Source organism: Maylandia zebra, linkage group LG22 (assembly GCF_041146795.1).
Source record: "Maylandia zebra isolate NMK-2024a linkage group LG22, Mzebra_GT3a, whole genome shotgun sequence".
In the NCBI taxonomy this organism is placed as follows: domain Eukaryota; kingdom Metazoa; phylum Chordata; class Actinopteri; order Cichliformes; family Cichlidae; genus Maylandia; species Maylandia zebra.
The window spans coordinates 19,677,041-19,700,827 of NC_135187.1; the positions used below are offsets into that span (position 1 = coordinate 19,677,041).

The following is a 23,787-nucleotide window of genomic DNA, read 5'->3' on the forward strand; positions in this document are numbered from 1 at the left end:
TAAAGCCATTAAAACAAAACAAAAAAAATGCGCAAAATTGTAGTTTCACAATTCATCCAAATAAGGAAATGTTTTAAAGCAAGCAACCAAAGACTGCTGGTACAGGAGAGAGCTGACAGGAAAGGAACCCATGCCTATTTCATGCCCTCGCAGGGAAACTTGCTACTATACGGCAAATACTGTACATCTGCAGCTTGTGTATATGCATGTGCATGCCAGACAGAGAATTAGAGAGAAAGAAAGCAGATGGGCTAAGTTTACTAGCTGCATTTTGTGTACAGTTTGTCAACAGACTGACTAAATAGACTCAGACATGGCCGGAGGAAATGTGTTTGCTGTGACATTCCACTGTATGGTGGAAGGGTGCACGAACTGTCAACAACATTACATGACAGACCGAGAGGGGGATGGTGCAGAGCGACAGCTCTCTTTCAGACTTTTCTTTTGTGTGGCATTTCTATAAAACACTGCAATTTCATTTATATGCAACTGCTTCGTTTTTGTGTGTGTTTAATTTAGGGAAAATCGCAGCCAATTTCATCCCACACCAGAAGCAAATCTAATAACAATAATCTGTCATTATCGGTACAATAATTTCTCAAGTTAAGCAGAGGTAACACTAGAAGCCATCCATTTCTATTATTTAGCATATTTGTGGACATTTTAGGGGTTTATTAATGAAAATGTCCTAAACTATATCATGGAAACACATTTATATAATTGCATCATTTTACTCAGATGCCATTCATTTTGTATTTATACTCCAGCATACAAGAAAGAACCTAAAATTACTTAAAACTGGGTTAACACACCGATAAGTATGGTTTGTGATAAATAGATGTATAGAATATGAAGATTTCTGGTGCCAAGTAGCCTAGGACATTAATGTGGAGCAAAATGAGCATTTAGAGTTCTAGTATAAACTTTCCAAACTTCAATAAAAGTACAGACCACAGGCAGTGATTGTGCATCTTAAATATGACAGCCTGGAGTTTTATTTATTTATTCAATATTTTTTAATACCCTAATAATAAATTTATATGACTCACACTGGTATGGTGGAAGAATATCAGTAGTTGGTCATCTTTTTGATAAATAAAGCATTTATTTTTACGGTAGAGGTGGCCTGTTTGCCCATTATAAAAACGAAATGGTGTTTTTCTTTAATCCTACATGCCTGTTAATTATAACCTAGTTACTTATAGGTTAAATAAAGCGGGGGTCACTGTGTCAATAAGGCCACCGCTGACCGAGGAATGCGCTTCGTCATCAGCAACTTTCCCCTGGGGATAACGAGAAGGAGGAGGTCGCGGAGGAAAGTGGAGGAGGGGAGTTCTCAGCTGGGACTTTCCTCTGCCCTCCAGGAAAACCGAAAAAAAGGGTAAAAAAAAAAAAAAAAAGTTAAATCACAGGGCACAGCGCCGGAGATGTTCGCCGGAGCCGTCGCGGAAGTGGAGGTATGCGGACCTGTGCGCCGTGGAGGGGCCGCTGCGGTGTCTCCCTCCGCTCGGGAGTACTACTCCTCTTAATCCCACCGTTTCTCCTCGCGCTCCAGCTCCTTGTCGTCGGGTCACTTTTACCTGGAGTCGCGCGGGTGTGGATGGGGTTAGAGGAGCGGGACGGAGGGGTCGCCTTTTCCGTTATCAGCATTCAACCGAAGCGGAGCTCACGGCATCGGGGGACGCCCGGTGTGGCTGAGGAGGAGGCAGAGGTGGACGACGGGCAGAGGAGGGGGGAGGGGGCGAGAGCGTACGAGGACGAGAACGAGATGCACTCGCGCCAGGTTCGTAAAGAAGTAGGGAAATAAGTTTATGCGTGGAATGTTTTATTATAGTACACGTGTAAATGTTTTGGGATGACTTGCATTTTTAATTTTAACTTAAATTACCAATATATTAAATTTATGAATGAAGTTTAGAAATAATTTAAAAAATGAACTAAGTGGGAGACAGATACTGGGATCACTGGGATTCAACAGGACTGCCACCCTGCTGCTGCTGCTGTGGCGTCCTCATCCAGTTCATTTATTATGCTGGGCCAGTTTGTGCACGACTCCCTGCATGATTACAGGCATGATGGGACAGGTGAGGGCAGGGGGCGCAGCTCAGCGCTGACCCCACATCAGAGAGAGATGACAGCTGTTCCCGTCTTTCTGTCTTTGCCCTTCAGCTGCAGAGTGCTACAGCCTCCATCTGTGTTTGTGTGTAGGTGCATCTGTCCCCTCTTCACCTCTCACTCCTCTCGCTTTCACTCTGCTCTTCTCTCACTGTCTCTTTATCTGCCCAAGGCTAAACTCTGACTCATTCTAGTGAATCATCACCTCCCCCCCCCCCCCCCCCCCCCCCCCACACACACACACGCTCCCCACAGAGGTTGCCATGGTGACCAAAAGGTTCATTCTGAGTTAGGTGGGGTGCAGATTGATGGTGATGGTGGGGTTGTGTGTGCAAACGTGTGTTTGTATGTTACACCGCCTTAGGCAAATACCAGCAGGACGGAGGTCAGTGCCTGTGACCTGGCTCCTCTGCACTCCTACCTGGGCACTCGCACACTTTACTGCTATTCCTATACATTATTTAACCACATTCAGAATTCTCTTGGATGTGTTGGTATTCCTTGCGCTGGAGTATATATAAATATACATGTCATGCATGTTCCCAGGTGGGACCCAGAGCATTGGAAGTGCAGCTGTGGGCAGCAGGCGAGCCATCCTTCACAGCAGAGCTCAATCGAATCATCTCATATATCACAAGGCCACAGGTAGGCTGCGCAGAGCACCATCCAAAATGCTGCAGTGAAAAATGTTTCCTTCACAAAGTTATCCGAAACTGAAAGAGCAAAAATAATCAGAGGGTTTGAAATGTCTGAGAGTGATTTCAAAACTCCCTAACATCATTTACTTTATGTAACGCAACCTGAAGTCTGGTAATTTTTTAACCGTTTACGGGACTGTAGAACAATGAGACTATAGTAAGCCTACAGCATAACACACATTTCACAAGATTACAGATAAGCAATGAGAAATAACAGGATGAATACAACTTGAAGTTATAAAGGACTTGTATGTGCAGTAATACACATCGAATGTCGAATGCACAAACTTTTGGCTTGTGACCCTTTAAAAAGTGTCTGCTATATTTCACGAGAAAAGTCAAGGAAGAAAAATCAGGTTTTTATTTGCAGACGGCTTTCTTCATCTTTCCTGTCTGTTTAAAAATCTGGTCTCATGACACCCCCCCCCCACAGGGTTATCTTCTGACCCCTTGGAGAGGTCCCAGCCCTTAGGTTGGAAACCACTGGCCCAATAAATAACGCACTCCCTGAAGGCTGCACTCCAGCTCAGTGGGGGCTTCACATTTTTGTAGCCAGGAGTTAGACCTTGCCAAGCCTTAACAGAAATCAATAAAGAAAAGCAACTTCACTTTTTTGACTACTACACTTCTTTGACTGCAGTCGAGTGTGGGGGGTTAACATAGCAGTAATATGATCAGTCAGGCACTGTCAATATGCTGCCAGCAGAAATCTACCATATCTGGAGCCAGTAAGGACTTTTTGTTCCAGACAGGAAACTCCCAAACAAGAGATAAAACTTACGCAACACCAAGTGCTGGAGAACTGGGAAGGAAAGTTATATATGGAAGAATTTAAAAAACTGCTCCTAGTGTGCTGATTTAGTTTGGTATTATTTAAAGGGGCTTGATAATGCTCCATGTTTTTATTCTCAGACTTAAATGAATTCTTATGTATTTCATACTATACCTCAGGGAAGCATGTTAGTTCACCTTCTGTGTCTCACTTAGAGCCAGCTTTCTTGTGATTGGCTGCCCCTCACAAAGTGTTTTGAATTGCAGGTGGGTGGGGCATCAGTGTTTGAGATGACTGTATAAGGATAGCCAGTCGGTGACATTACAACAGAGCTGTTTGAAACCTTAAACTTTCCCTGACTGCATGACTTGAAACTTTCACCGTGCTTAATGTGAGCACAAAGCAGGAGCAGCATATGTGACAGAAAACAAGACAAAAGCAGAAACAGTCCCCGTTAATTATTCAGGGCAACAAATTAAAGCATCTCACGTGTGGCCTTTTTAAACAGCCGCTATCAAATTATGAGTTTATCGTTAAACAATTCTGTTTTATTCAAAGTTATTTCGAGCCATGACTCTGCAATGTTCTCACAAATTACACAATTCTGGCCACTTTTCTGAACAACTTCTCCTTCCTTAGCTTCCCCTCTTCTCATTTGAATGCTAATTCTGTGTCGCGCTGTTTCCAGACCTCCATCCAGCCCGTCTTATGTGACTCTTTCCTCTTGTCTGTCCCCAGATGAACTGCTCCAAGGTTTTATCTCCAGGGCGGGCTCAGCCAGCACAGAGCCCTGCAGCGCCAGCCCATTGGCTGCTGTGTGCTGAGGACTGGCTCCTTCCAGCTACACACAAAACGTGTGTCGCATATTCCTTCAGGTGTGCCACTTGTCTGAGCCTTATGTCAATGCACGTGCTGCTATGCATTCTTATCACCGGTTCAGTTGGAATAAACAATGCAATGCATATTTAATCATGCATGCAATAATGTTCAAACGGCCTTTGCCTTCCTTCCTGTCTTTGTATGTCTGTCTTTGTCTCTGTAGCATGGATGGGGGAGATGCAGACTTTCTGAAGACTGTGTCGGGGCTGGGATGTGAAATACACTGTTTTGATCCCAGCAACTCTAATGCATCTGGTGGTCACCTTGGCAACAGTTTGGCTAGTAACCATGGCAATGGAGGCGTGGTCAGCCAGCACAAGATGTGGCTTGAGTGGCGAGCTCCAAAGAAGCGCGCGCACAAGAGGAGAGGAAACCCGGGTGGTGTTTCTCAGACACTGGCAGACATCATGGCAGCTCTGGGACATCACACAGTAAGACACGCACGCATGCACACACACTGAAATGTAGAGAAACAGTGCCAAACAAACATACCTTAGAGTCTTTTCACCCCAACATACCCTGAAAGCTCTTTTACTCAGATGTTCCCATAGCAACAGGGCTCTGCGCCATCTCTGGCTACCATGGCAACAGTTTAAGTGAATGAATCACCCAATTGCTTCCTGCAGCCACAAGAGGGAACTGCATACCTGGAGTTTGATTATATGCGGGGTGACAGAATAGCAAGCATTCCAATACGTTCATCTATAACTACTTAGTGCCACAGCATGGAATTAAAATATACAATAGCTTCATGTAAGCAATAGCGCCACCATAGGTGGAGAAATGATCAAATGAGTGGGTTAAATTTTGGGGGGGGGGCTAAACTTTCTCGCTGTTAGATGGACAAGGAAAATTCGAACACAGCTGTCTGGATTCAGTGGATGACGCAGAGGAGATTGATACAGACCGTGCACATTTGTTGCATTTGTTAACACTTTTGACTTTCTGTTATTCAGATTTCATCCAAAAATAACCAAACGTGGTGTACAAGATGTTTGGACAACTCAGGACACTGCTCATGTGTTTAATTAGAGGTTTCATGTATTGTTTCCCCCTGATTGGACAAGCAAATCAATTCTGACTGCTTCAGTGCCTGATTGCCTCCAGTTTGATCCAAATTTGGTTCAAGTATGTAGAGCCCATGACGCAGACTACACAAGTGGCTGCCATTGCCAGCTTTTAAACCTGTGTGGCTCAGTTGTTCCGACATTTATGACCGACAGTGCTGTTAATTAAATCTACTGTGATTAACCAGATTTTTTGTGAAAGCTGAGGTCAATTTTACTCGTCACACTCAGTTCTGATTACACTCAGACCCGTTGAATCAAAAAAATCACTTAAATACGGCCTGTCTAACAAAGTGAAGTGAACATGACACGTTCACTTCACAATCTAAGGAAGCAACTGTGAAACAAAGTCATTGACGCATATCAAAGCCATTTCTAAAGTTTTGGGTCTCCAGTGAACCATGATGAGAGTCATTATTCACAAATGGAGAAAACTTGGAGCAGTGGTGAACCTTCCTAGGATTGGCCGGTCTACCAAAATTACCCCAAGAGCGCATCAACGACTCATCCAGGAGGTCACAAAAGAACCCGGAACAGCATCTTAAGAACTACAAACCCCTCCAATTAAAACTACTCTTCAAAGAAGAGTGGGCTAAAATTCCTAGTACTAATTTCTGCTGCATGCCAAACGGGGAGGGCAACAGACTCAACATTTTACGTATTGTTCTATTTTGTGACTTTTTAGCTTGTAAGGATGTATTTTCAACAGTTGCAAGTGAGCTGCAAGCGATTTCTCCAAGAACTGCAGCTAATAATTCTATTAATCAATATTTGACTGTATATGATTGTATGATTACAAAGCAGCAGGGCCACTATGGAAAGTAGTAATATGGTAAATGAACTGATATTTTGAACATTCAGAACACTTTCTCATTACAAGCCTGGTCACCCATTCACATATATGTTCACACTCCAACGGATGCATCGGGCGAAACTCTGGGTTCAGTTTGACATACAGACTAGGGGATGCAGGGATTGGCAGAAGACCTGTTCTATCTGCTGAGCCACAGCCCCCCTCATAGCATGAATATATCCTAATAAACTATCATTAAACATATAGACGGTGCTGGGAATTGTTCTTAGTAAAGCTGAGCTGATTTCAGTACCATCCCAATTCAGATCAGCTGATAAAGCCGTTTTTTTTTACAGTGCTTTTGCATGCTGACAGGAAATTCTGTTCCTGACTTAATCAGTGTCTTTTCTGTTGTTGCTAAAAGCCTGCTTTGTTCTGTATCTGGTGTTTTGCTAACTTAGGCTTCCTATGTGCTTGGGAGGGTGGGGAGGTGCTAGACCAGAGCCGTACTTTCCTCTGTTCTTTCTTCTCCTTAGGTTCACTTCCTGTATGCTGACCTGCTAAGCGGCGAGTGGCGCGTTTTTCAGAATTGGATCGAGGCAGGAACTCTACAGAATGTCCACCATCTTGTTGCTAAGGTGCACCTGCAGTGGGCAGGGTTTGAGGTGGGCGGAAGGGATGAGGAAGTGCTCCGCTATTGGTTCAGTGTCCTTCAAGGTCTTCAAGCTTGTGGACTCAAGCTGGTTCACAGCTCTGCAGGAGAGGGTCACAGTGTCCTTAAACAGACAGTAGCAAATGCTCACAGCTCCTACACACTCAGCTGGGTAAACACACGACACTGAGACTCACACACTGCTGGATGAAGCTGCGCACACATTATCCAAAGAGGGGGAAGCAGCTAGTGAAGTTTCCTGTTTTTCCTGGGATTTCAGGCATACACAGTTCTTCACATGACAACTCCCTCTAGTGGACATGAAGAAATCTGCAGCTAAAGGGTACAGCCAACTCTGAAATAGAAACTGTATTTATGTTTAAAACAGCATTTTCTTGTATCCAAATACTGAGAAGAAGAAGGGCTTGTTGTTTTAACCAAGTTAGAGGCCAAATAATAACAACTATTTTCAACTCATATAGACTGTACTGTGTCACAAAGGACGTATATATGTTCCAACTATTTCTGAATGCAAAACAACTGTCTGACAGGCTATTCTTTATTTTACAGTTGTACCATAAAGCTGTGTTTTGTTTTGTTTTTACCAATGAATCCCAAAATGCAACCCTTTGACCCGAGTCTGATCCAACAGGTTAACTTCTTTGAGTACATCACTGTAAGCCTTAATTACTTATACGTGCAATAAAATTTTACATCGAAGAAGAGCTTTTATCGTAAACTGGGTGTGTATACTGTGATGATGTATTAGAGGAAAACAATCAAGTTGCAGTTTAAAACCTGAATTTACACCCCATTAAATTCCAAATAAGGGTTACTCTGTTAGTGACTGGTTGTAATGCAATGGGTCAGGTGTGTCAGAGCACCTATAATTTGTGTCCTGTGGAAGATAAACACCTTGAGGCAACTGTTGTTTCAATGTTGCACAATATAAATAAAACTGAATTGAATTAAAAAGAATTATCTCACAATTTGTTTTATATATTCACCCATATTTTCCTATATTTATTATAGCTTTATCCATTCCAAAAACCGTTATGTGTTTGATATGATTTTTCCTGTTGAGACATCCAATATTGTCCACGTTTCAACCGTTTAGCTGTTGATTTGAGGTGAAGTTGAAGAATTTGATGGTACCACTGGCAACAAACAGCCCGAAGCATGACGCTGCCACCATCATCCGTAACCGCTGGTACAAGTACAGTGTTGTTTGGTTTGAGAGCCTCAACTTTACTCTTTACAACTTTACCAAATAGCTTAAACTTCATCTTGTCCATTGACCATCTTAACCATCAAACCTTTCTTCTGAAGGTATTTGGTTTGTCCATGTGGGCAGTTGGAAATTTAAGTTGAGCTTGAAGATTTTGGAGCAGGGGCTTCTTTCTTGGTAAGCACCTTCTCAGTCCATGGTGATGCTTCACTGTGGACAGTGACACTGGTGTTTCTGCAGTTTCCAGATCGCAGTAGGCTTGAGCCTCGGTGGTTCTTGGATTATTCCTGAACATCCTAACCAGTGTCCTGTCACTGAGGGTGACAGTTCGGGGCTTCTTCCAGGCCTTGGCAAAGTGGTGACACATCTCAATAACTTGTACTCACATATAATTGTTTGTACTGATGATCTTGGAATCTGTGGTTGTTTACAAATGACAAGGTTTAATGTCTTTATGAGTGTATTCTAAGGTTGTGTTTAATAATTTGAGAGAAGCACACATCAACCTACGTGCGGTATTTACATGGACTTGATAGTGGGAAACAGCACAAAAAAGTAAAAAGAAAAAAAAGTCTACAAGCGTGCAACAATTAAATTACTTTGATAGTCTATTTCCTCCAACCACATTGTATGGACACTTGATCTATGAAGGAAAACAAAAGAAGCTGGGTGTAACAGTGTTAACTTTATATGCCAAAACAAATGTGAGCACTGTACCGCAAGATGAAGCCCATCGCAACATTAAAATAACCACATTGTCTCAAATGTATTCACCACATATTCACAGGCGTGACGCCAACTTCTATGTGATTGAGTCTTCCCTGGATGCACGCTAACTTGAAGCTCTGCAGTTTGCTCGGGCTGAGCTGAGGTTAAGCAGGCACTTAACACTCACCGAGGCTTACTGGACAACCTGCTTGTCGGTATGAGCTTTTCTCCACAGCACATTTTATCCATGGAAGCTAATGCCAGTCATTCCTCGGACGCGTTCCAACTCGCTTGAGCGCACGTTGGAATGTGCCGCTGCCTCCACCCTCTCTTACGTAAATTGCGGACAGATGTTTGCCACTAGTTTGGGTGGAGTTGCGCTTTTTACGTTGCAATTTCCACATCCTGTTCTCGGTTATAGCAGGTGACAGGCCCAGCAGCCAATCAGCTTCAAAGAACTCCGCCGCTCGACCAATCAGAAGTTCGCAACCCCGGGACTTGGGCGATCTGTTTAGCTCGGTCCCGCATACAGTACCGAACAACATTTCTTAAGAAAAATCTTGAGACAATAACAATTGTAGGGCTGTATAAAGAGACGCCTAAGGTTACCAGGTTTGACGGTAAGTGAAATGTCTTTGTTGTGTGTTGTTTTGTTTAAGCGAGTGGCGTAAATGTACGTTTGTTTGGCTTTTCCTTCGATATAAGAGACGCCTAGAAGTTACTTCCTGCTCTGAGAAGGCCGAGATCCCAAGTTACATTTATTCCATTTAAGTTAAGTTAGTGGCGCAAAAAAAGTGTAACCCGTCTTTTTTTTTTTTTTTTTACCACGTATTTACTCACGTCAGAGAAAGTTAGGAGCTCGGTGTAAAGTTGGGGGGGAAAAGTGCAGTAAAGCTAGCTAATAGCACTTTGTCAAAGGCAGAGTGGGCGACCTGTCAGTGACGAACAAGCCTCTAAGCCTGAAATGGACGCATTCCTTCATTCATGATTAATCACTAAATCCTCCAGGTAGCTTGGTAATAATATACACATCCCGAGGTACGAAGGTAGCGACCCTCCATTTTTCCCGCTTTCTTTTTCTTTCCTTTTCTACACACAGTAACATTTATGCCATGATTCACCACCAACAGGAAAAAACTTGTAATTAGGCAGCTGCAATGGGCAACAGCAGTCAAAACAGGGTGTACTTAGAGAGTAAACCAAAATCAAGGCCGCACTGTGTTGAAAGCAGGGAGAGTCTGCAGTCACTGCAAATCTCTGACCCCTTAATAGGAACTGTCGTTTGCTTATCTTATTCAGTCTGGACACTGTGGAGTTACTGCACTGCGTGAGCTCACACGGCTGCCCTGACTAATCTGTTTAAAATAACGTGATGTGTTTCCACTGCTCTAAGCAGTGCGGAAATCACAAATCCACCTAGTTCTGCTCTTTGCTATTTTGGACATTTTAGATTTGTCCACTCTAAACCGGGTGGGTGGTGCATGCTCGATGGGTGGAGCGAAGGCATAGTTTTGCTTCTGCTTTAGCTCTGTCTGGGTCAGTGTATTTTTGTAGGCGTCTGTCTCATGTGACTTATTTAGGACCAGTTCACAGTCGTGTCATAATGAAAATAGGTGCTCATTGGGTGCAAAAGTATAGTAAAATTGAATATTAATTTGATTACATTTATATGTTTTTCACTCCCCTGACCTACCTCTCCTTTTCCAACAGGGTTGGGCTGCCCTACCCCCAGCACACCCCACCATGCCTCTGGTGACGAGGAATATAGAGCCGCGGCATATTTGTCGCCATCCCATTCCTTCTAACATCCGCAGTGAGCTGGAATGTGTCACCAACATAAGCCTGGCCAACATCATCCGCCAGCTCGGCAGCCTCAGTAAGCTTCTGTTATGCTCGGGTGTCAGTGTGTGTATGAATGGTTAATGAGCAGTTATGAATATGTATTACATGGATCTTTAATGCATTTTTATGTAGATGTGAATTTTCATTGGCTATGCATGCGTGAGATAAATCCTTTAATTGGTGCAAGTGAGAAACTTGTGTGTGTGTGTGTGTGTGTGTGTGTGTGTGTGTGTGTGTGTGCACGCGTGCAGGCAAATATGCAGAGGACGTGTTCGGGGAGCTGTTTGTTCAGGCTGGAGAATTTGCCGGCAGGGTGAGCTCGCTTGGAGAAAGAGTGGATCGCCTGCAGGTTAAAGTCACCCAGCTGGACCCCAAAGAAGAGGAGGGTATGTACTTGCACATTTTACTGTTAACGTTACTACTTATACTGGTATCAGTGTAGAGTATTGGTTTGAAACCTCCTTTGCAGAGAATCTAATGAACACAATACATGTTTAAAACATTGCCGGTCTGTTTCTCTCAGTTTCTTTGCATGGAATCACTGCAAAGAAGGCTTTTAAAAGCAGTCTGACCCAGGACCAGCAGCTCTTCACCAGGCCATCTCTGCCAATGCCTGTACAAGACACTTACACGACCTGCGATCCTCCTCCACCGCTCAACCAGCTCAGCGTATACCGGTAAGATGCTGCACAGGCCAAGCTCATATTTACCCACTGCAGCAGCTCCAGCAGTGAATAACAAGAACACGTGCAAGCACATGTGCCCATATGGAAACACACATGCATGGGAGATTCTTGTAATGTGCATTATTTAAGCTTACCCCTGTTACATGTGCTTCTTATCAAGGAGAGGGTCTCGGAGGTGTCTGGGCAGTATTAGGTTTGATTTAAGGAGGCTCAGTCTAACACGAATGGCAGTTTTACACTAGAAAACGCATAGTACGCCGTTACAAAATCCTAGAGAATTATGGTGTCGACGCCATAGTTTTCCCTGTTGTTTTGTTTTTAGTGTGTAACCTCTTTAAGTCCAGGCAGTTTTGGGGTTTTAATTCTGGCAGCTGTTTGACAAGCCACACTTGTTGCTTTTGCTGTTAAATAACCCACCAATCAATTGATTGTGGAAAGATATTCTGTGGGAAATAACCCCAGAGGGCAGTATGGCGGTGTCGTGGTTAGCACCATTGCCTGGGTTCTCTCCAGCTGCTCCGGCTTCCTCCCACAGTCAAAAGACATGCATTTCATGTTAATTGTTGATTACGAATCAACTGTGGGTGTGAATGTGGGTGTGAATGTGACTGTGAATCGTTGTCTCTCTGCGGGAGCCCTGATTGGCAACCTGTCCAGGGTGTACACTGCCTTTTGCTGTGTAGTAGTTGGGATAGGCTCCAGCCTAGATAAGTGGGGGAAAAAAGGGACGGATGGATGCATGTAAAGCGTCTTTAGTCACAAGCTAAGATATCTGTGAGTGTAGATCATTTACAAGGCACGATATGTCATCTGAAGTGTGAATAATCAGAAGGCAGATGAGAGTGAGAGGGTGATCTCTGCGTAATTACCTCGGCAATGTTAAATGTAATGTGTAGAGCTGTTCCTGGTTTGAATGTAAATGTGGTGATAATTTGACTCGGATCATTCTTTACGGACAATGATTTATCCGTGCGGTGTGATCTGGATGTGACTAAAGACATTAATGTATTTTTAGTGAAGTTTTCTTTTAAAAAGGGAAGTTTACTGGCGTCTTAAGACTAACACACATGCCAGATAACCATCTTTTAACTAACACTGTTTTTTTTTTTTTCATACTTGTAAGATGGCACATTGTGCAACTGATACCTAGAAATAATTATTAATGTCTGTAAATTGTTGTCTACAGAGACGACGGGAGGGAGGCCCTAAAGTTTTACACCGATTCCTCCTACTTCTTTGACCTGTGGAAGGAGAAGATGCTGCAGGACACCAAGGACATCATGAAGGAGAAACGCAAGCACAGAGTGAGACTCCTAAACACCCTCATATGCACAAAGACATGAGTCATTACACAAGTAAAAGCAATCTACAATTAGTCACATCACATGAAAATGTTCGAATCCAGTGCTAATCTTGCACTTTTTAAACCGTCTCCTTAATGAGCAGAAGGAAAAGAAAGACCATCTGAACCAACGGACCCTCAATCCTCGAAAGATCAAGACCAGAAAGGATGAATGGGAACGGCGTAAGATGGGAGAGGAGTTTGTTGTACCAAAGTCTGACTTGATGTAAGTTTTCTGAGATGCCTCCTTTTTGTTTATCAGTCATTAACACTGACCAGGAATCAAAAGAACAAAAACCATCAAAGTCGAATTATAGTAAAATAATATCTTCACAATAGTCCATCACAAAACATCAATCATTTTCATCCAGCGTCATCCACAAGGCTGCAGTGGCTCTGAGCCCTGACATACCCAGTAGGCTTTAATGTGGATTTCAAGCATCTTATAAATCATTTAATTAATACAATAAAAATCTATTGTTTCTCTTTACAAAGTAAAATAACAGATGAGACATTATTTTGCTCATTCTTTCCCCTTTTATCACTGGATCTGTACACAGTGGTTTGGATGGTATGTCCTGTCAGAAAATGTTCTCGGGGGGGTTGGGTGTAGAGCTGGCCGTCATTGGAAAATTGCAGTAAACAAATGTGTGAGTCACACTGGGCCCTGTTCTTGATGGTACTAATACTGTTGCATACTTTTATATATATGTGTGTGTGTGTGTGTGTGTGTGTGTGTGTGTGTGTGTGTGTGTGTGTGTGTGTGTGTGTGTGTGTGTGTGTTTTTTAATTTTAATATATATTATAATTAAAAGAATGAATACAACAGATATATGTGCACAAATTAGTTAATAGTACCCATTATAATAACATCAAAGAGTCCTAAATTCCTCGTTTTGGATTATATTCTTTTTACCAAAATGGGAAGTTTTGCTGATTCAGCTCCTGCAGTGTTTCATCAGCCTCACAGCAGGCCTGATAAGGAGAAAAAGTCCGATTTCCTGACAAGCTGTATAGGTGAAGAACAAGCTATTCTCTCTCAACACTTTGTGTAACAATCTGTTTCTGCTGCTTTAAAATGCGTTTGGCACGTCTATGAAATTGTTATAAATGCGCATAAACAGATGCGGCCTGAGCACAAAATGCTAGTCACGTCCGTGTTTCTTATTATTTGTTACTTGTGGTCTGGTTTATTTTTGGGCTCACAGCGATGTCTCATTTCTTATAAGGAATTCTTCTGAGGGCCTGAATGGAAGTATTGGATCTGGGGAGGGCTTCAACTCTGAAAGCCTTGAGCTTAGCACAAACTCCTATGCTTATGATCCTGGCTCGCCTCCTCCTCCTCCCGGTCCCGATGAATTGCCTCCTCCGCCTCCGGACATGGCGTAAGTACTGTAACATCATACATACCGGCCCACACATGCTCCACACATTGCACCACCACCCGTGCAAACATGTAGTGAAAGTACAGCTACACTGAAATCCTATACGCGCCTTCTGAGCTGAAGCTAAACGGATTATAGTCTTTGACTTTGTGATTCTTTAATGAATAGGAGCTGCTCTGGAAGCAGCTGCACACAAATTGCAGGTTAATGGAGGGAAGTGAAGGCTCCATTATGCCGTTTATATTATCCTTTATACCTCCAACTTCCTCTCCATCACTTACAGGTATGGTAACGATGGAGCACCCACCCAGAAGCGTGTCAGCATGCTGAGTCCAAGCCACCCTCCCCCAGCTCCCCCCAATGCTTCTTCCCCGAACAACTCCCGCCCAAGTCTCTCTCCTCCCCCTGCACCTCCTCCCCCTCCTCCACCTTCTGGTTTTGGGATTCCCCCACCTCCCTCTGGCTTTGACACCCCACCTTCTCCCCCTCCCTTCTTCTCCTCTTCCGCTCCACCTGCTCCCCCTCCTCCCCCATCTATGTCCGCCATCCCTCCTCCACCACCTATGCCTGCAGGCGGGGGTCCACCGCCACCACCTCCTCCACCGCCTCCCCCCGGTCCTCCTCCACCACCTTTCGAAAGTTCTGCTCCTCGTCCGCCACCTTCTGGCGGGGTAACAGCCTGTTCTGCTCCCAAACCTCAGCCAGAGCCCGTCAGTGACGCTCGCAGTGACCTGCTGCAGGCCATCCGACAAGGTAAAGCACCGCAGGAACACCTCGGGCCTCATGGGCCGGACCAAAGTGTCAAACATGGGAAACAAATAAAACATGCAACACATAGCAAACATACATATATAACGAACCATGAAGAATTAACTTGTAGGCGTTCTTGTGTCGCAAACTTTAATTTGTGTCAGAATCAAGATATAAAAGATCAGACTTATCTTTTATCACGGGAGAACAGGGCCCCTTCACCAAAGTAATGAAAACATGAAGAGACAACAGCAGTGGCATCTAAATAAAGCATCATCTGTTCCTCCTCACATCAGGCCTCATCTCCTAAATTGAAGTCAGGGCTGTAAATCAGGAAAAAGTGCAAAAACATGCTTATTTATTCCTGGTATTTTCAAAATTACTTCTTGGCAGGAGATTAGACATGCAGCCCTCTCATCTTCAAACAGCTGACATGGTTAAAGAGTTTTAAAAAGCACACTTTCCCTCTGAACAAAACACTCCAGAGTTGTTGTTTTTGTCCTACAACAGCCACCGTAGCTTAATTCATGCACTTGAATTGGGAAATGTGAGAAAATAGATATCAGTTGACTGCAATCCACTGACATCTAGCAGTGAGATATGCACACCCTTTTCTTTTAACACCACTATTGTTCTAAAACGTGATTATCAGTGCTAGTTTCTCAGATAAAGATTTAAGCACTAACACAATACTTGAACTACCAAAGAGTAAAGAAGATATATGCTCTGCGTTTGTGCACACTGACATGTCACCATTTACTTTGTCTGTGCATTCCCTTACTTGCGAAACATTTACAAAGCAGATTGGAGAAAAAAAAATTGAATCCTGCAATGTTTACTACTTAATTTGGTCCCTGCTGCCTGCCGCTGTTTTTTGACACATTTTTACTCCCAGCTGTCAGTGAGTGAAACAGTGTGATACGTTTGAGCAGGAGTATAAACAAAGTGGCATGCATTAAAAAAAAACAAAACGGGGACCTACAAACCGTGAACTCATGTTCAAGAAGCCAGTTTGAGATGATTTGAGCTTTGTGACATGATGTGTTACACTCTGGTCATGAACATGGACATGGTCAGCAACAGTACTTGGCTAGACTGTGCTGAATAACGATCGGCTGGTAATTACGGGCCCAAAGTCGGAAATCAAAACTCAGACCAGGAAACATTTCTTCAGTGTTTTAAGCCCTAGAGATGGTTGTTTGGGGAAATCCCAGTAAATCAGCAGTTTCTGAAGTACTCTGGCATCAACAGCTGTGCCACATAAATGTTTTTTGGTTACGGTCATGTGATTGGCTAATGAGACATTTACATTAACAGCAGGTGAATAAAGTGGCTATTTTGAGCGTTTTAACCATTAATTTGAATCAAGGCTGCTGACAAGAAAAGTCCTTCAAAACCCTGAATGGTTTGTTTGGGTTTTTTTGGGTTTGTTTTTTGTTTTCTCCACTCGGCAGTGAGTATTTTCTCCACAACATGTTGCGGCTTACATAAATAAGTGTGATGTCCTTGACTCCTCCAGCTCTGCAGTCAAACTGATACTCCCTCTTCACAACCATACGGTTCTCATCATCCTGTGATACATACAAAATGATATGCTAATCATGTGTTATTGTTGAGCTTTATGAGCGGTTTATCTTAAACTAGTTGATTTGTTGTAGACTTTAACGCTGCAGTCAACTCCCACTCGCCTCAAACCATTATCTGGAAACAGTATGTCTCTGTATCAGCACAGCAGGGAAGAGGGCAGAGGAGGAAATGAATTATGCCACTGAGCTGTAATTAATTAAGTCCAAGGACCTTAGGTAACACGTTCAGCTTTTAAAAAGACAATGTGTGCTGGTCTCGAATGATATTAAATACTTAAAAACTGCATTTTAAGTATTGAGTATGTGGACTCTTTCCTTCAAGTGCCATACATGATTTGTGACTACTATCTGCCAGCTCCCTGATTACCCTGATAGTCAGTGATGACAGCGTTTTTCTATGAATGACCTAAATAATGACAGAGTTAAGCTGGATAAAGATTACTCAGATGTTGAACACGCCTTTAAACCGTTTAACACGCTTTCAGGTTTCAACCTGCGGAAGGTGGAGGAACAGCGGGAGCAGGAGAAGAGGGATCACTTCGGCAACGATGTGGCCGCCATCCTGTCGCGCCGTATCGCCGTGGAGTGCAGCGACAGCGAGGACGACTCCTCCGAGTTCGGAGAGGACGATGACTGGTCCGATTGATCGCCATCCTTTTTCCTCTCACTACCGTGTGCGTGTTTGTGTCTGTCTGTGTGTGTGTGGTTGTTTGTTTGTTTTCTTCCTCAGTCTTAGAAAACACCTGTGTATTCCCATTCAGATTCCAGCCTTCAAGTACAAACAGCACAGAGGTCTGTGTATTTTTTGTGTGAAAGCTGGTCACTTTGAGAGGACGTGTGCATGTTGTATTTGCTTGTGACCAATTTCAAATCACATTCCTCGATCCGGTCACGTATATATTCAAAATAATTTATGTCAGAATTATAAATGGAGCGAGCGTGTCTGGTTTTGTCCTAGTTTGCCATTAATTCTCATTGGATGACACACGGCTGTTATTGATGCAAGAGCGCTATGTGATGTGAGGCACGTCTCTCCTGAGCGCGTGCCTAAATGCATCACCTCCGCCTCTCTCTGCGTGTCTGTTACAGTCAGGTATCCTTTGCTGAGGGCTTAAAGCCTGGTTTTTAGTGGCTGTGGTGCATTATGGCAACAGATAATAGAGAGTAAAATCGAACACAAGCACACACACACGTGCAACAGCTTCAGTTCACAGTAGTTATATGTATCGATGGAAAGACAAGCTTCTTCATAGATTATGTGATACGGATGTAAAGTTTATATCTATGGATTATTAATTCAATCACTTTAAATCCCAAAGCACAGTTTTTATTACATTTTGTATTTTGTCTTCTCACTTTTTCTTTGTTTTTTAAGTGGTTTCATGAGAACCTTTGTCTTGTGGTTGTAGCTCATAAACAAACTCAGTAATTAATTATTCAGTGAGATAAGGAGAGAGGTATTGGCTGATGTCAGACACCAGGAGTGTTAGAGAAGTTTGCCATACTTAACATATGCAGAAATTAACATTAATAACTTGATTTTTATTTTTAATGTTATTTTTTTAGCTAATGTATTTTACTTTTCTTATGTTTTTCTTCCTGCAATTGTATTCTGAGATTTTCTGGGGATCAACTAGAATTTGTTGCTTTAATCACAGTGCCTTTTTATACTGAATTTCAGTGTCTGTGCCTTAATTTGGTTAGCAATACAGGTTCCTGTCAGCTTTCTCCAAAACTATGATGATGAGTCCAATGAACTGACTGTTTAATGTGGACCACTTTTTTTTTTTAAAGTGCCTTTTCTTTTAAGTCTGTCTGTGTTAATGCACCATGACACGGCATGCTTAGCCAAAGATCTGCTTCTCCTGCCTTAAATTTCCAAATGATTAGTTCGTTCAATAAAGAGAGTGAATTTCACTGACTGTTCAGTGTTTGGTGTGTGTGCTATGATGTCTTAAGTGAGAGGTTAAACCTTGAAGGAGGAGAAAAAAAAGCTCTGCTCAGGCTTCCAGTGACTCATCCTCTTTATGTCTTTGCTGGACACCTTTCATAGCCCTCGGTGCCGCGTGCGTAGAGAGTGTGAAAACGAACTGACTGCAGAAATTTTCAGAAAACTGGTAGGAGGAGAGAGAAACCTCTTGCATAATCGCCGCATTCTCATGCCACGGCTGCTTCAAGGATGCAGTGGGTGCTCCAGGACGGTAATAACATCGCCCATTGCTTCGAACACGAAATAATTTAAGATACAGGAACAGCAGCAGCGGTCCGAGTTAAAGAGTGAGAGATGGAAAGAGACAAGCACTAAAAGCCCTGCTAGCAGTGAAGAAGGATGACGTCACTTGGTAGAAAAAAATCATTTATTCACCAGTATAAAATATTCATTTTTTAAAAAAAAAAAATTTTTTAAAAATGGTTGTGCAACTCGAACATACTGTCAGTATGTTTCAAAGTGCCTTTAACAACATGTGCAAAATATACTCTCAACATTATAGAACATGTTGCTTTGCAGACATTCAAGTAAATGAACTCAGGCTTTGGATCACATGTCATTACACTGTGAAAGGCTTCTATTTATAATCTCTCCAATCCTGTTGTAAAGTGCCGATACTCATCAAGTCTGTTTTATATATATATATTTATATATGTATAATACACATATAGTATTTCTGTGATTGTTTTCTTCTGGGAATCCAGTGAAGCTACAGTTGACTGAGAATGAGGTACACAGCACAAACAGTATCTTTTGTCCCAAGATGGCCACCAGCCAGGACAGCTCAGTACATTCTGATTTGTAGAAACACTTTTATCTCTGAAAAGTGCTGCCTGCGTGTGTGGGAGTATACATGTGTCAGAGTCCAAGTGACAGTCAGTGCAGCAATGAGTGTATTTTGGCACACAAACGGTGATATGTCTGGCATAGATCTTATGTTGGGTTGAGTCTGCTGAGGTTTGGCAGTTTACACATCAACAGGGTAGTGTATGTGTGTGCTGTGCGAGTATCTGTGTGGGCAGCAGGCGTGGAGCAGCACCTTGCGAATGTCTTTGTGTCTCAGGCTGTAGAGAATGGGGTTTAGTAGGGAGCTGCCTGCAGCTGGCACCAAGGTGGCATAGGTGTACAGAGGAGGGCTGGACGCATCTCCCAGCAGCCCCCAGAGGGAGAAGGGCATCCAGCAGCCCACAAACACACTGAGGACCAGGAGCAACCTAGAGAAACCTCTCCCGCTGCCGTGCTTGCTTGCATATGACTGATTGGAAGGGAGGAAATGCCTTTGGGTAGCGATGGCATGGGCATGCCGCCTAGCAACACGGCAGATCCCAGCGTACAATTGCAGGGTTACCATTACAACCACTAGGAAGCCCCCACACAGCAGCGATAGATATGTCCGGGTCAGAGGTCGTGCTACAGAACAGGAATTTGGGTCTTCAAGACAGTGCCATCCCATTGCTGGCCCCGCCCCAATCATGCATGCACCCAACCAGACCAGCAGCAGGAGGATGGCGGCTCTCCGCCGTGACTGGCCTGAGCCGTAGGTGAGGGCGTGGCTCAGAGACAGATACCTGTCCAGGGCAACACCCATTAGGCTACAGAGGGAGGCAGTCAGTGATGTCACCAGTAGTCCTGAGGTCAGCAGTTCTGACCAATCACTGGGCTCCACACAGAACATGAAGAGGAAGTGCAGAATCAGCGCCACACCAGCCAGAAGATCAGCCATACCAAGGCTGGCAAGCAGCAGGAAGACAGGGGCACGAAGAGATGAGGTGGCCAGGATTGTGATGACTACGATGGCATTCTCAGTCGCAATGAGGGTCCCTGAAACACAGAGGGCCACGCCCCACGCTGTGAGAGGTGGGAGTTCATAAGCAGATGACTTTCCCAGTTGGTCTGATGGGATGATGGGCTCTGCACCTGAGGATTCAGAATCCCAGCCCAAGTCTGTGGCGTTCAGGATCATTGTTTGGTTCAGCAGTCACACCAATAAAACCTAAAGGAGAGAGAAAAAATTGAGAAATACGTTACTATCAGAAAGATGAGTCACTACCACAGCTCCCACATGTCCATCGAACAGCATTTCCAGAAACAGAAGCTGGTGTGGTTTGAGCCACAGGATGCAGGCTGTAGCATCACACAGAGCAGAAGAGCACTTGATGTGCTAATGCGCTGCTTCAAATGCTATAATCTTGTAATCCAACACGGCTGAGCTATTGAGAAACCATCCTACCACTATAAGACCTTCAGATGTTGTGTTCTCCTGCTCTTTGTGATATCATTACCTGCTCCATTTTGGGAAAACAACACAAAAAACTACTTTCCAATAGCTATGTAGAAAAAAGGTAGTTTTGAAAGCCCATATAAGGTTTTATTTCTTTAAAAATTATCACTTTTTTTCAATTTTTTTTAACAGTTACCCAAATCTATGTGTTTGTATTTTGGGACGTCACGAGATTCATCTCGTGACTGGAAGTCTTGTGGGAAGGAGCGAAACTTCCAGTCAACCAACAGGCTATGTATTTTGAATGATTTGGGATAGATATATAATATTTAATTAATCACCAGGCTAACACGTGACTGTAAAAGGTGGGCTCTCATTTGCTGCCCACTGAAAAGAATGAATGAACGGCATCATTTTAAAATAGGATTACAGTTTAAGGCATATGTGCGCGTGGCTATATGTAAACTCGATTTATTATGTAAGCCACAGTCTGGGTTTTCCTCGTGATGCCGCACAGCAGAGGCGCAGAACCTCGAATAAATTCTACGTGCAACATGCATGCACGAGAAAATCTGCGCGGTAAGGATCTTATCAGTTATCTGCTCGCACACATGAAAACAAACTGGACGTCCTGCAGGAACGTTATAAGCGCATTATTTCTGCGCTCCTCGGGCACTGAGTCCCCCCCTACCCCGCGCTCTTTCTCCGTTCCCACAGTGAGGAGGTATATCCCACCTCCTGACGCAGGGGACCCTTAAGTATCATACAAATGCGGGTTCACTGCACCGTAGAGCGTGCCCCCCAACACATGCACGTACCGAGACACGTTTACGAGCATGTACTAAATTCCTCTCACCTTATTTAAACGAGTCAGTCCTCTGAGGGAGTCACACTGATTTTTTTCTCTCTTTCTCCTGTAAGATCCAGCACAGGTGATGGAGCCGAGGTGAGGCTGTTCGCGGTAAGGCTCGACAGCAGGTTTAAATACCGACGGTTCCCGTGTAGACACAGCTCCGCGTTCCCGTCTTCACCAAAGTTGCGCCAAACTCTCACCTGGCGTCGCTTGCATCTCTCCTTCTTCAAGCTCGCCGAATCGCTCACTGGAGGCAGAATGAATGTTCTTGCGCGCGGGCTCATCCACAAGAGTCTGTCTGACGTCAGTGACTGGGAGCCTCGACCAATCAAGGGACGGCGCCAGGGATGCGGGGAGAAGTGGGAGGGGACGTCCATGGAGTAATTTCATTCAGAAAAATGCGGCAGAGCCCCGTCGCCCCTCCCACTGCGGCTCGCTAATGCTTTCATTTCTTATAAATAACGACCATCGACGGACACACACGTTTTCTCAATAAGACCCAGACCCCTTGCTGAAGGTGAGGATACGAGTTTGTGTTGGGCAGGGCTGGAACTTGGCAGCTGTGAGCGCACAACGCAAAGCGCTGGCGCTGTCCACGGTGCTGAATCTCAGAGTATGACTCATGGGGAGATGTCGTACAGGGAGACAGAGAGCCTGCTGAATGAACGAATGATGGGGAGCAGCTTTAGCACACACTGAACTCTTTTTAAACACAATTTAAATTTATGTAAAGCACATAGGTGAAATATTCTTGAGGGTGAAGTGGTGAAAAACTGGCCTGTGCGTGCATGGTTGCACTAACAGAGATATGGGTATACTAATATGGAGTGCTGGGTAAAATTCAAGAAGTATTATACACTAAAACTGTTTTCAAAATAACATCAGCATACATACATATTATATATGTAGAAAGATAAATAGATATATAGATATAACTTGTCTTTATGAGCCTCGCACAGCCTCATAATCATTTAGAAATCTTCTAAGAGGATTGAGCATTTGTGTTTAGGCCGTGGGTGGTGAGAGTTTTCCTACAATCCAGCAAAGACAGGAATCAGTCGTACATTTTGCTTGTTATCCACCGTATTTGTCTCGTCTTTTTTTGATTTTTAGTATCGCTTCACAGAAATACACGCCCCCACCTCCCCTACAGTAATACCGCAGCAGGGGATTCGTGGCTTCCCCCGGTTTGACACGAAGCGTAGGACGCTACAGGCTGGGCTCAACAGCTGTCTGCGTGGTGGCGCACGGCGCTGAGCTAACTGGGGGAATCTCGTCTTGTTCGAGCCATATTAGGACACGCTTCCTGTCGATACACCCCTCCTACGTCACCGAGCAGAGTTGAGGCGCAACACTTGTCACCTTCGTAAATGTCGCCGGTATTAAGCAGCTTCTACAAATTTCTGCAGAATCACGGCTGCTCTGCTCATGTTACCCACTTCTTTTTACACAGCATTAAACTATTTTGTTAAAATATTAACTGTGCTTTACATTAATGTAAAACACTTAATAATTATAGATTATTTGTGTGTGCGTGTGCCACCCTGTCCTTTATGTTATTATGTCATGTATATCTTTTCTAATACTAGCAGTGCTCCGTGGAGTGTAAACTAGTCTGTGGCCGGTGTTGTAGATTGCTTGCCCACAGCGGAGGAGGAAATCGTGTGGAACAGGATTGCGGAATATCCCTTTGTGTGTGTGTTTTCTTTGCTTCCTAACACACACGAGCCACTCTGAAGAAAGATCTACCCAGACAATGGGTGCCAGAGCATATGAGATGTGGGAGTTAAAGGAGCCACGTCGGTGTGAGTGGAGGAGGTGGCGATCATTGCATAAAGCTGCAAAGTTTTGTCGTGATCCTGCACGTTTTTTTCCCCTGCGGCCTGATTGGGGGCTGTGACTCAGTGCATCTGCATCACAAAGCGACAACTTAAAAGGTCGGAAGCACTTGTGCAGTTTGTGCTGATGCATTTGCCCAGCTGCACGTTGTGGAGCCTCTTATAAAAAGCAAAACCTGAGCACCTTTGTACTCTGAGCTAACCCCATGCGCCACAGGTTTTTGGAAATGACGCAATTTTTTGTAATGTTGCCTTTCTGTACATCACAGTCGCTTTAAAATCAAACAACCAGGATGTGATTCAGATGCAGAGTCTGAGCTTTACATCAAATGGTTTAACGAACATGAAACAGTCTGAAGTCTAGAACACCTGGGCATCATGG

The 23,787-nt window shown here is 43.8% G+C and overlaps 3 protein-coding genes across 3 annotated transcripts; 2 read left to right on the forward strand and 1 right to left on the reverse strand.

Annotated features, from left to right (window-relative positions):
* Positions 1–1,290: 1,290 nt before the first annotated feature.
* LOC101483457 (putative methyltransferase-like protein 24) lies at positions 1,291–7,935 on the forward strand. Its single transcript, XM_004548001.3, has 5 exons — positions 1,291–1,783; positions 2,662–2,760; positions 4,324–4,460; positions 4,628–4,895; positions 6,861–7,935. The coding sequence occupies exons 1-5, from the start codon at positions 1,460–1,462 to the stop codon at positions 7,164–7,166; spliced, it is 1,134 nt and encodes a 377-aa protein (XP_004548058.1). The 5' UTR covers positions 1,291–1,459; the 3' UTR covers positions 7,167–7,935.
* A 1,444-nt stretch (positions 7,936–9,379) lies between these two features.
* Positions 9,380–18,420, forward strand: wasf2 (WASP family member 2). The gene is made up of 9 exons (XM_004548000.5): positions 9,380–9,532; positions 10,623–10,788; positions 11,006–11,140; positions 11,278–11,431; positions 12,627–12,744; positions 12,887–13,008; positions 14,012–14,167; positions 14,451–14,920; positions 16,989–18,420. Exons 2-9 carry the CDS (start codon positions 10,656–10,658, stop codon positions 17,147–17,149), a joined length of 1,449 nt encoding a protein of 482 aa, XP_004548057.3. The 5' UTR covers positions 9,380–9,532; positions 10,623–10,655; the 3' UTR covers positions 17,150–18,420.
* A 473-nt stretch (positions 18,421–18,893) lies between these two features.
* Positions 18,894–21,835, reverse strand: gpr3 (G protein-coupled receptor 3). Its single transcript, XM_004547998.3, has 2 exons — positions 21,571–21,835; positions 18,894–20,486 (listed from the first exon to the last, which is right to left on the reverse strand). Exon 2 carries the CDS (start codon positions 20,454–20,456, stop codon positions 19,461–19,463), a length of 996 nt encoding a protein of 331 aa, XP_004548055.1. The 5' UTR covers positions 20,457–20,486; positions 21,571–21,835; the 3' UTR covers positions 18,894–19,460.
* Between the last annotated feature and the right edge of the window lie 1,952 nt (positions 21,836–23,787).

Bases quoted from the DNA above. Each gene is read 5' to 3' on its own strand.
- LOC101483457 (XM_004548001.3), top strand. From the start codon at position 1,460: ATGCGGACCTGTGCGCCGTGGAGGGGCCGCTGCGGTGTCTCCCTCCGC. The intron at 1,784-2,661 runs GTTCGTAAAGAA...GCATGTTCCCAG, and splicing joins ACGAGATGCACTCGCGCCAG to GTGGGACCCAGAGCATTGGA. The intron at 4,461-4,627 runs GTGTGCCACTTG...TTGTCTCTGTAG, and splicing joins TGTGTCGCATATTCCTTCAG to CATGGATGGGGGAGATGCAG.
- wasf2 (XM_004548000.5), top strand. From the start codon at position 10,656: ATGCCTCTGGTGACGAGGAATATAGAGCCGCGGCATATTTGTCGCCAT. The intron at 11,141-11,277 runs GTATGTACTTGC...TGTTTCTCTCAG, and splicing joins GGACCCCAAAGAAGAGGAGG to TTTCTTTGCATGGAATCACT. The intron at 12,745-12,886 runs GTGAGACTCCTA...CTTAATGAGCAG, and splicing joins AGGAGAAACGCAAGCACAGA to AAGGAAAAGAAAGACCATCT.
- gpr3 (XM_004547998.3), bottom strand. From the start codon at position 20,456: ATGATCCTGAACGCCACAGACTTGGGCTGGGATTCTGAATCCTCAGGT.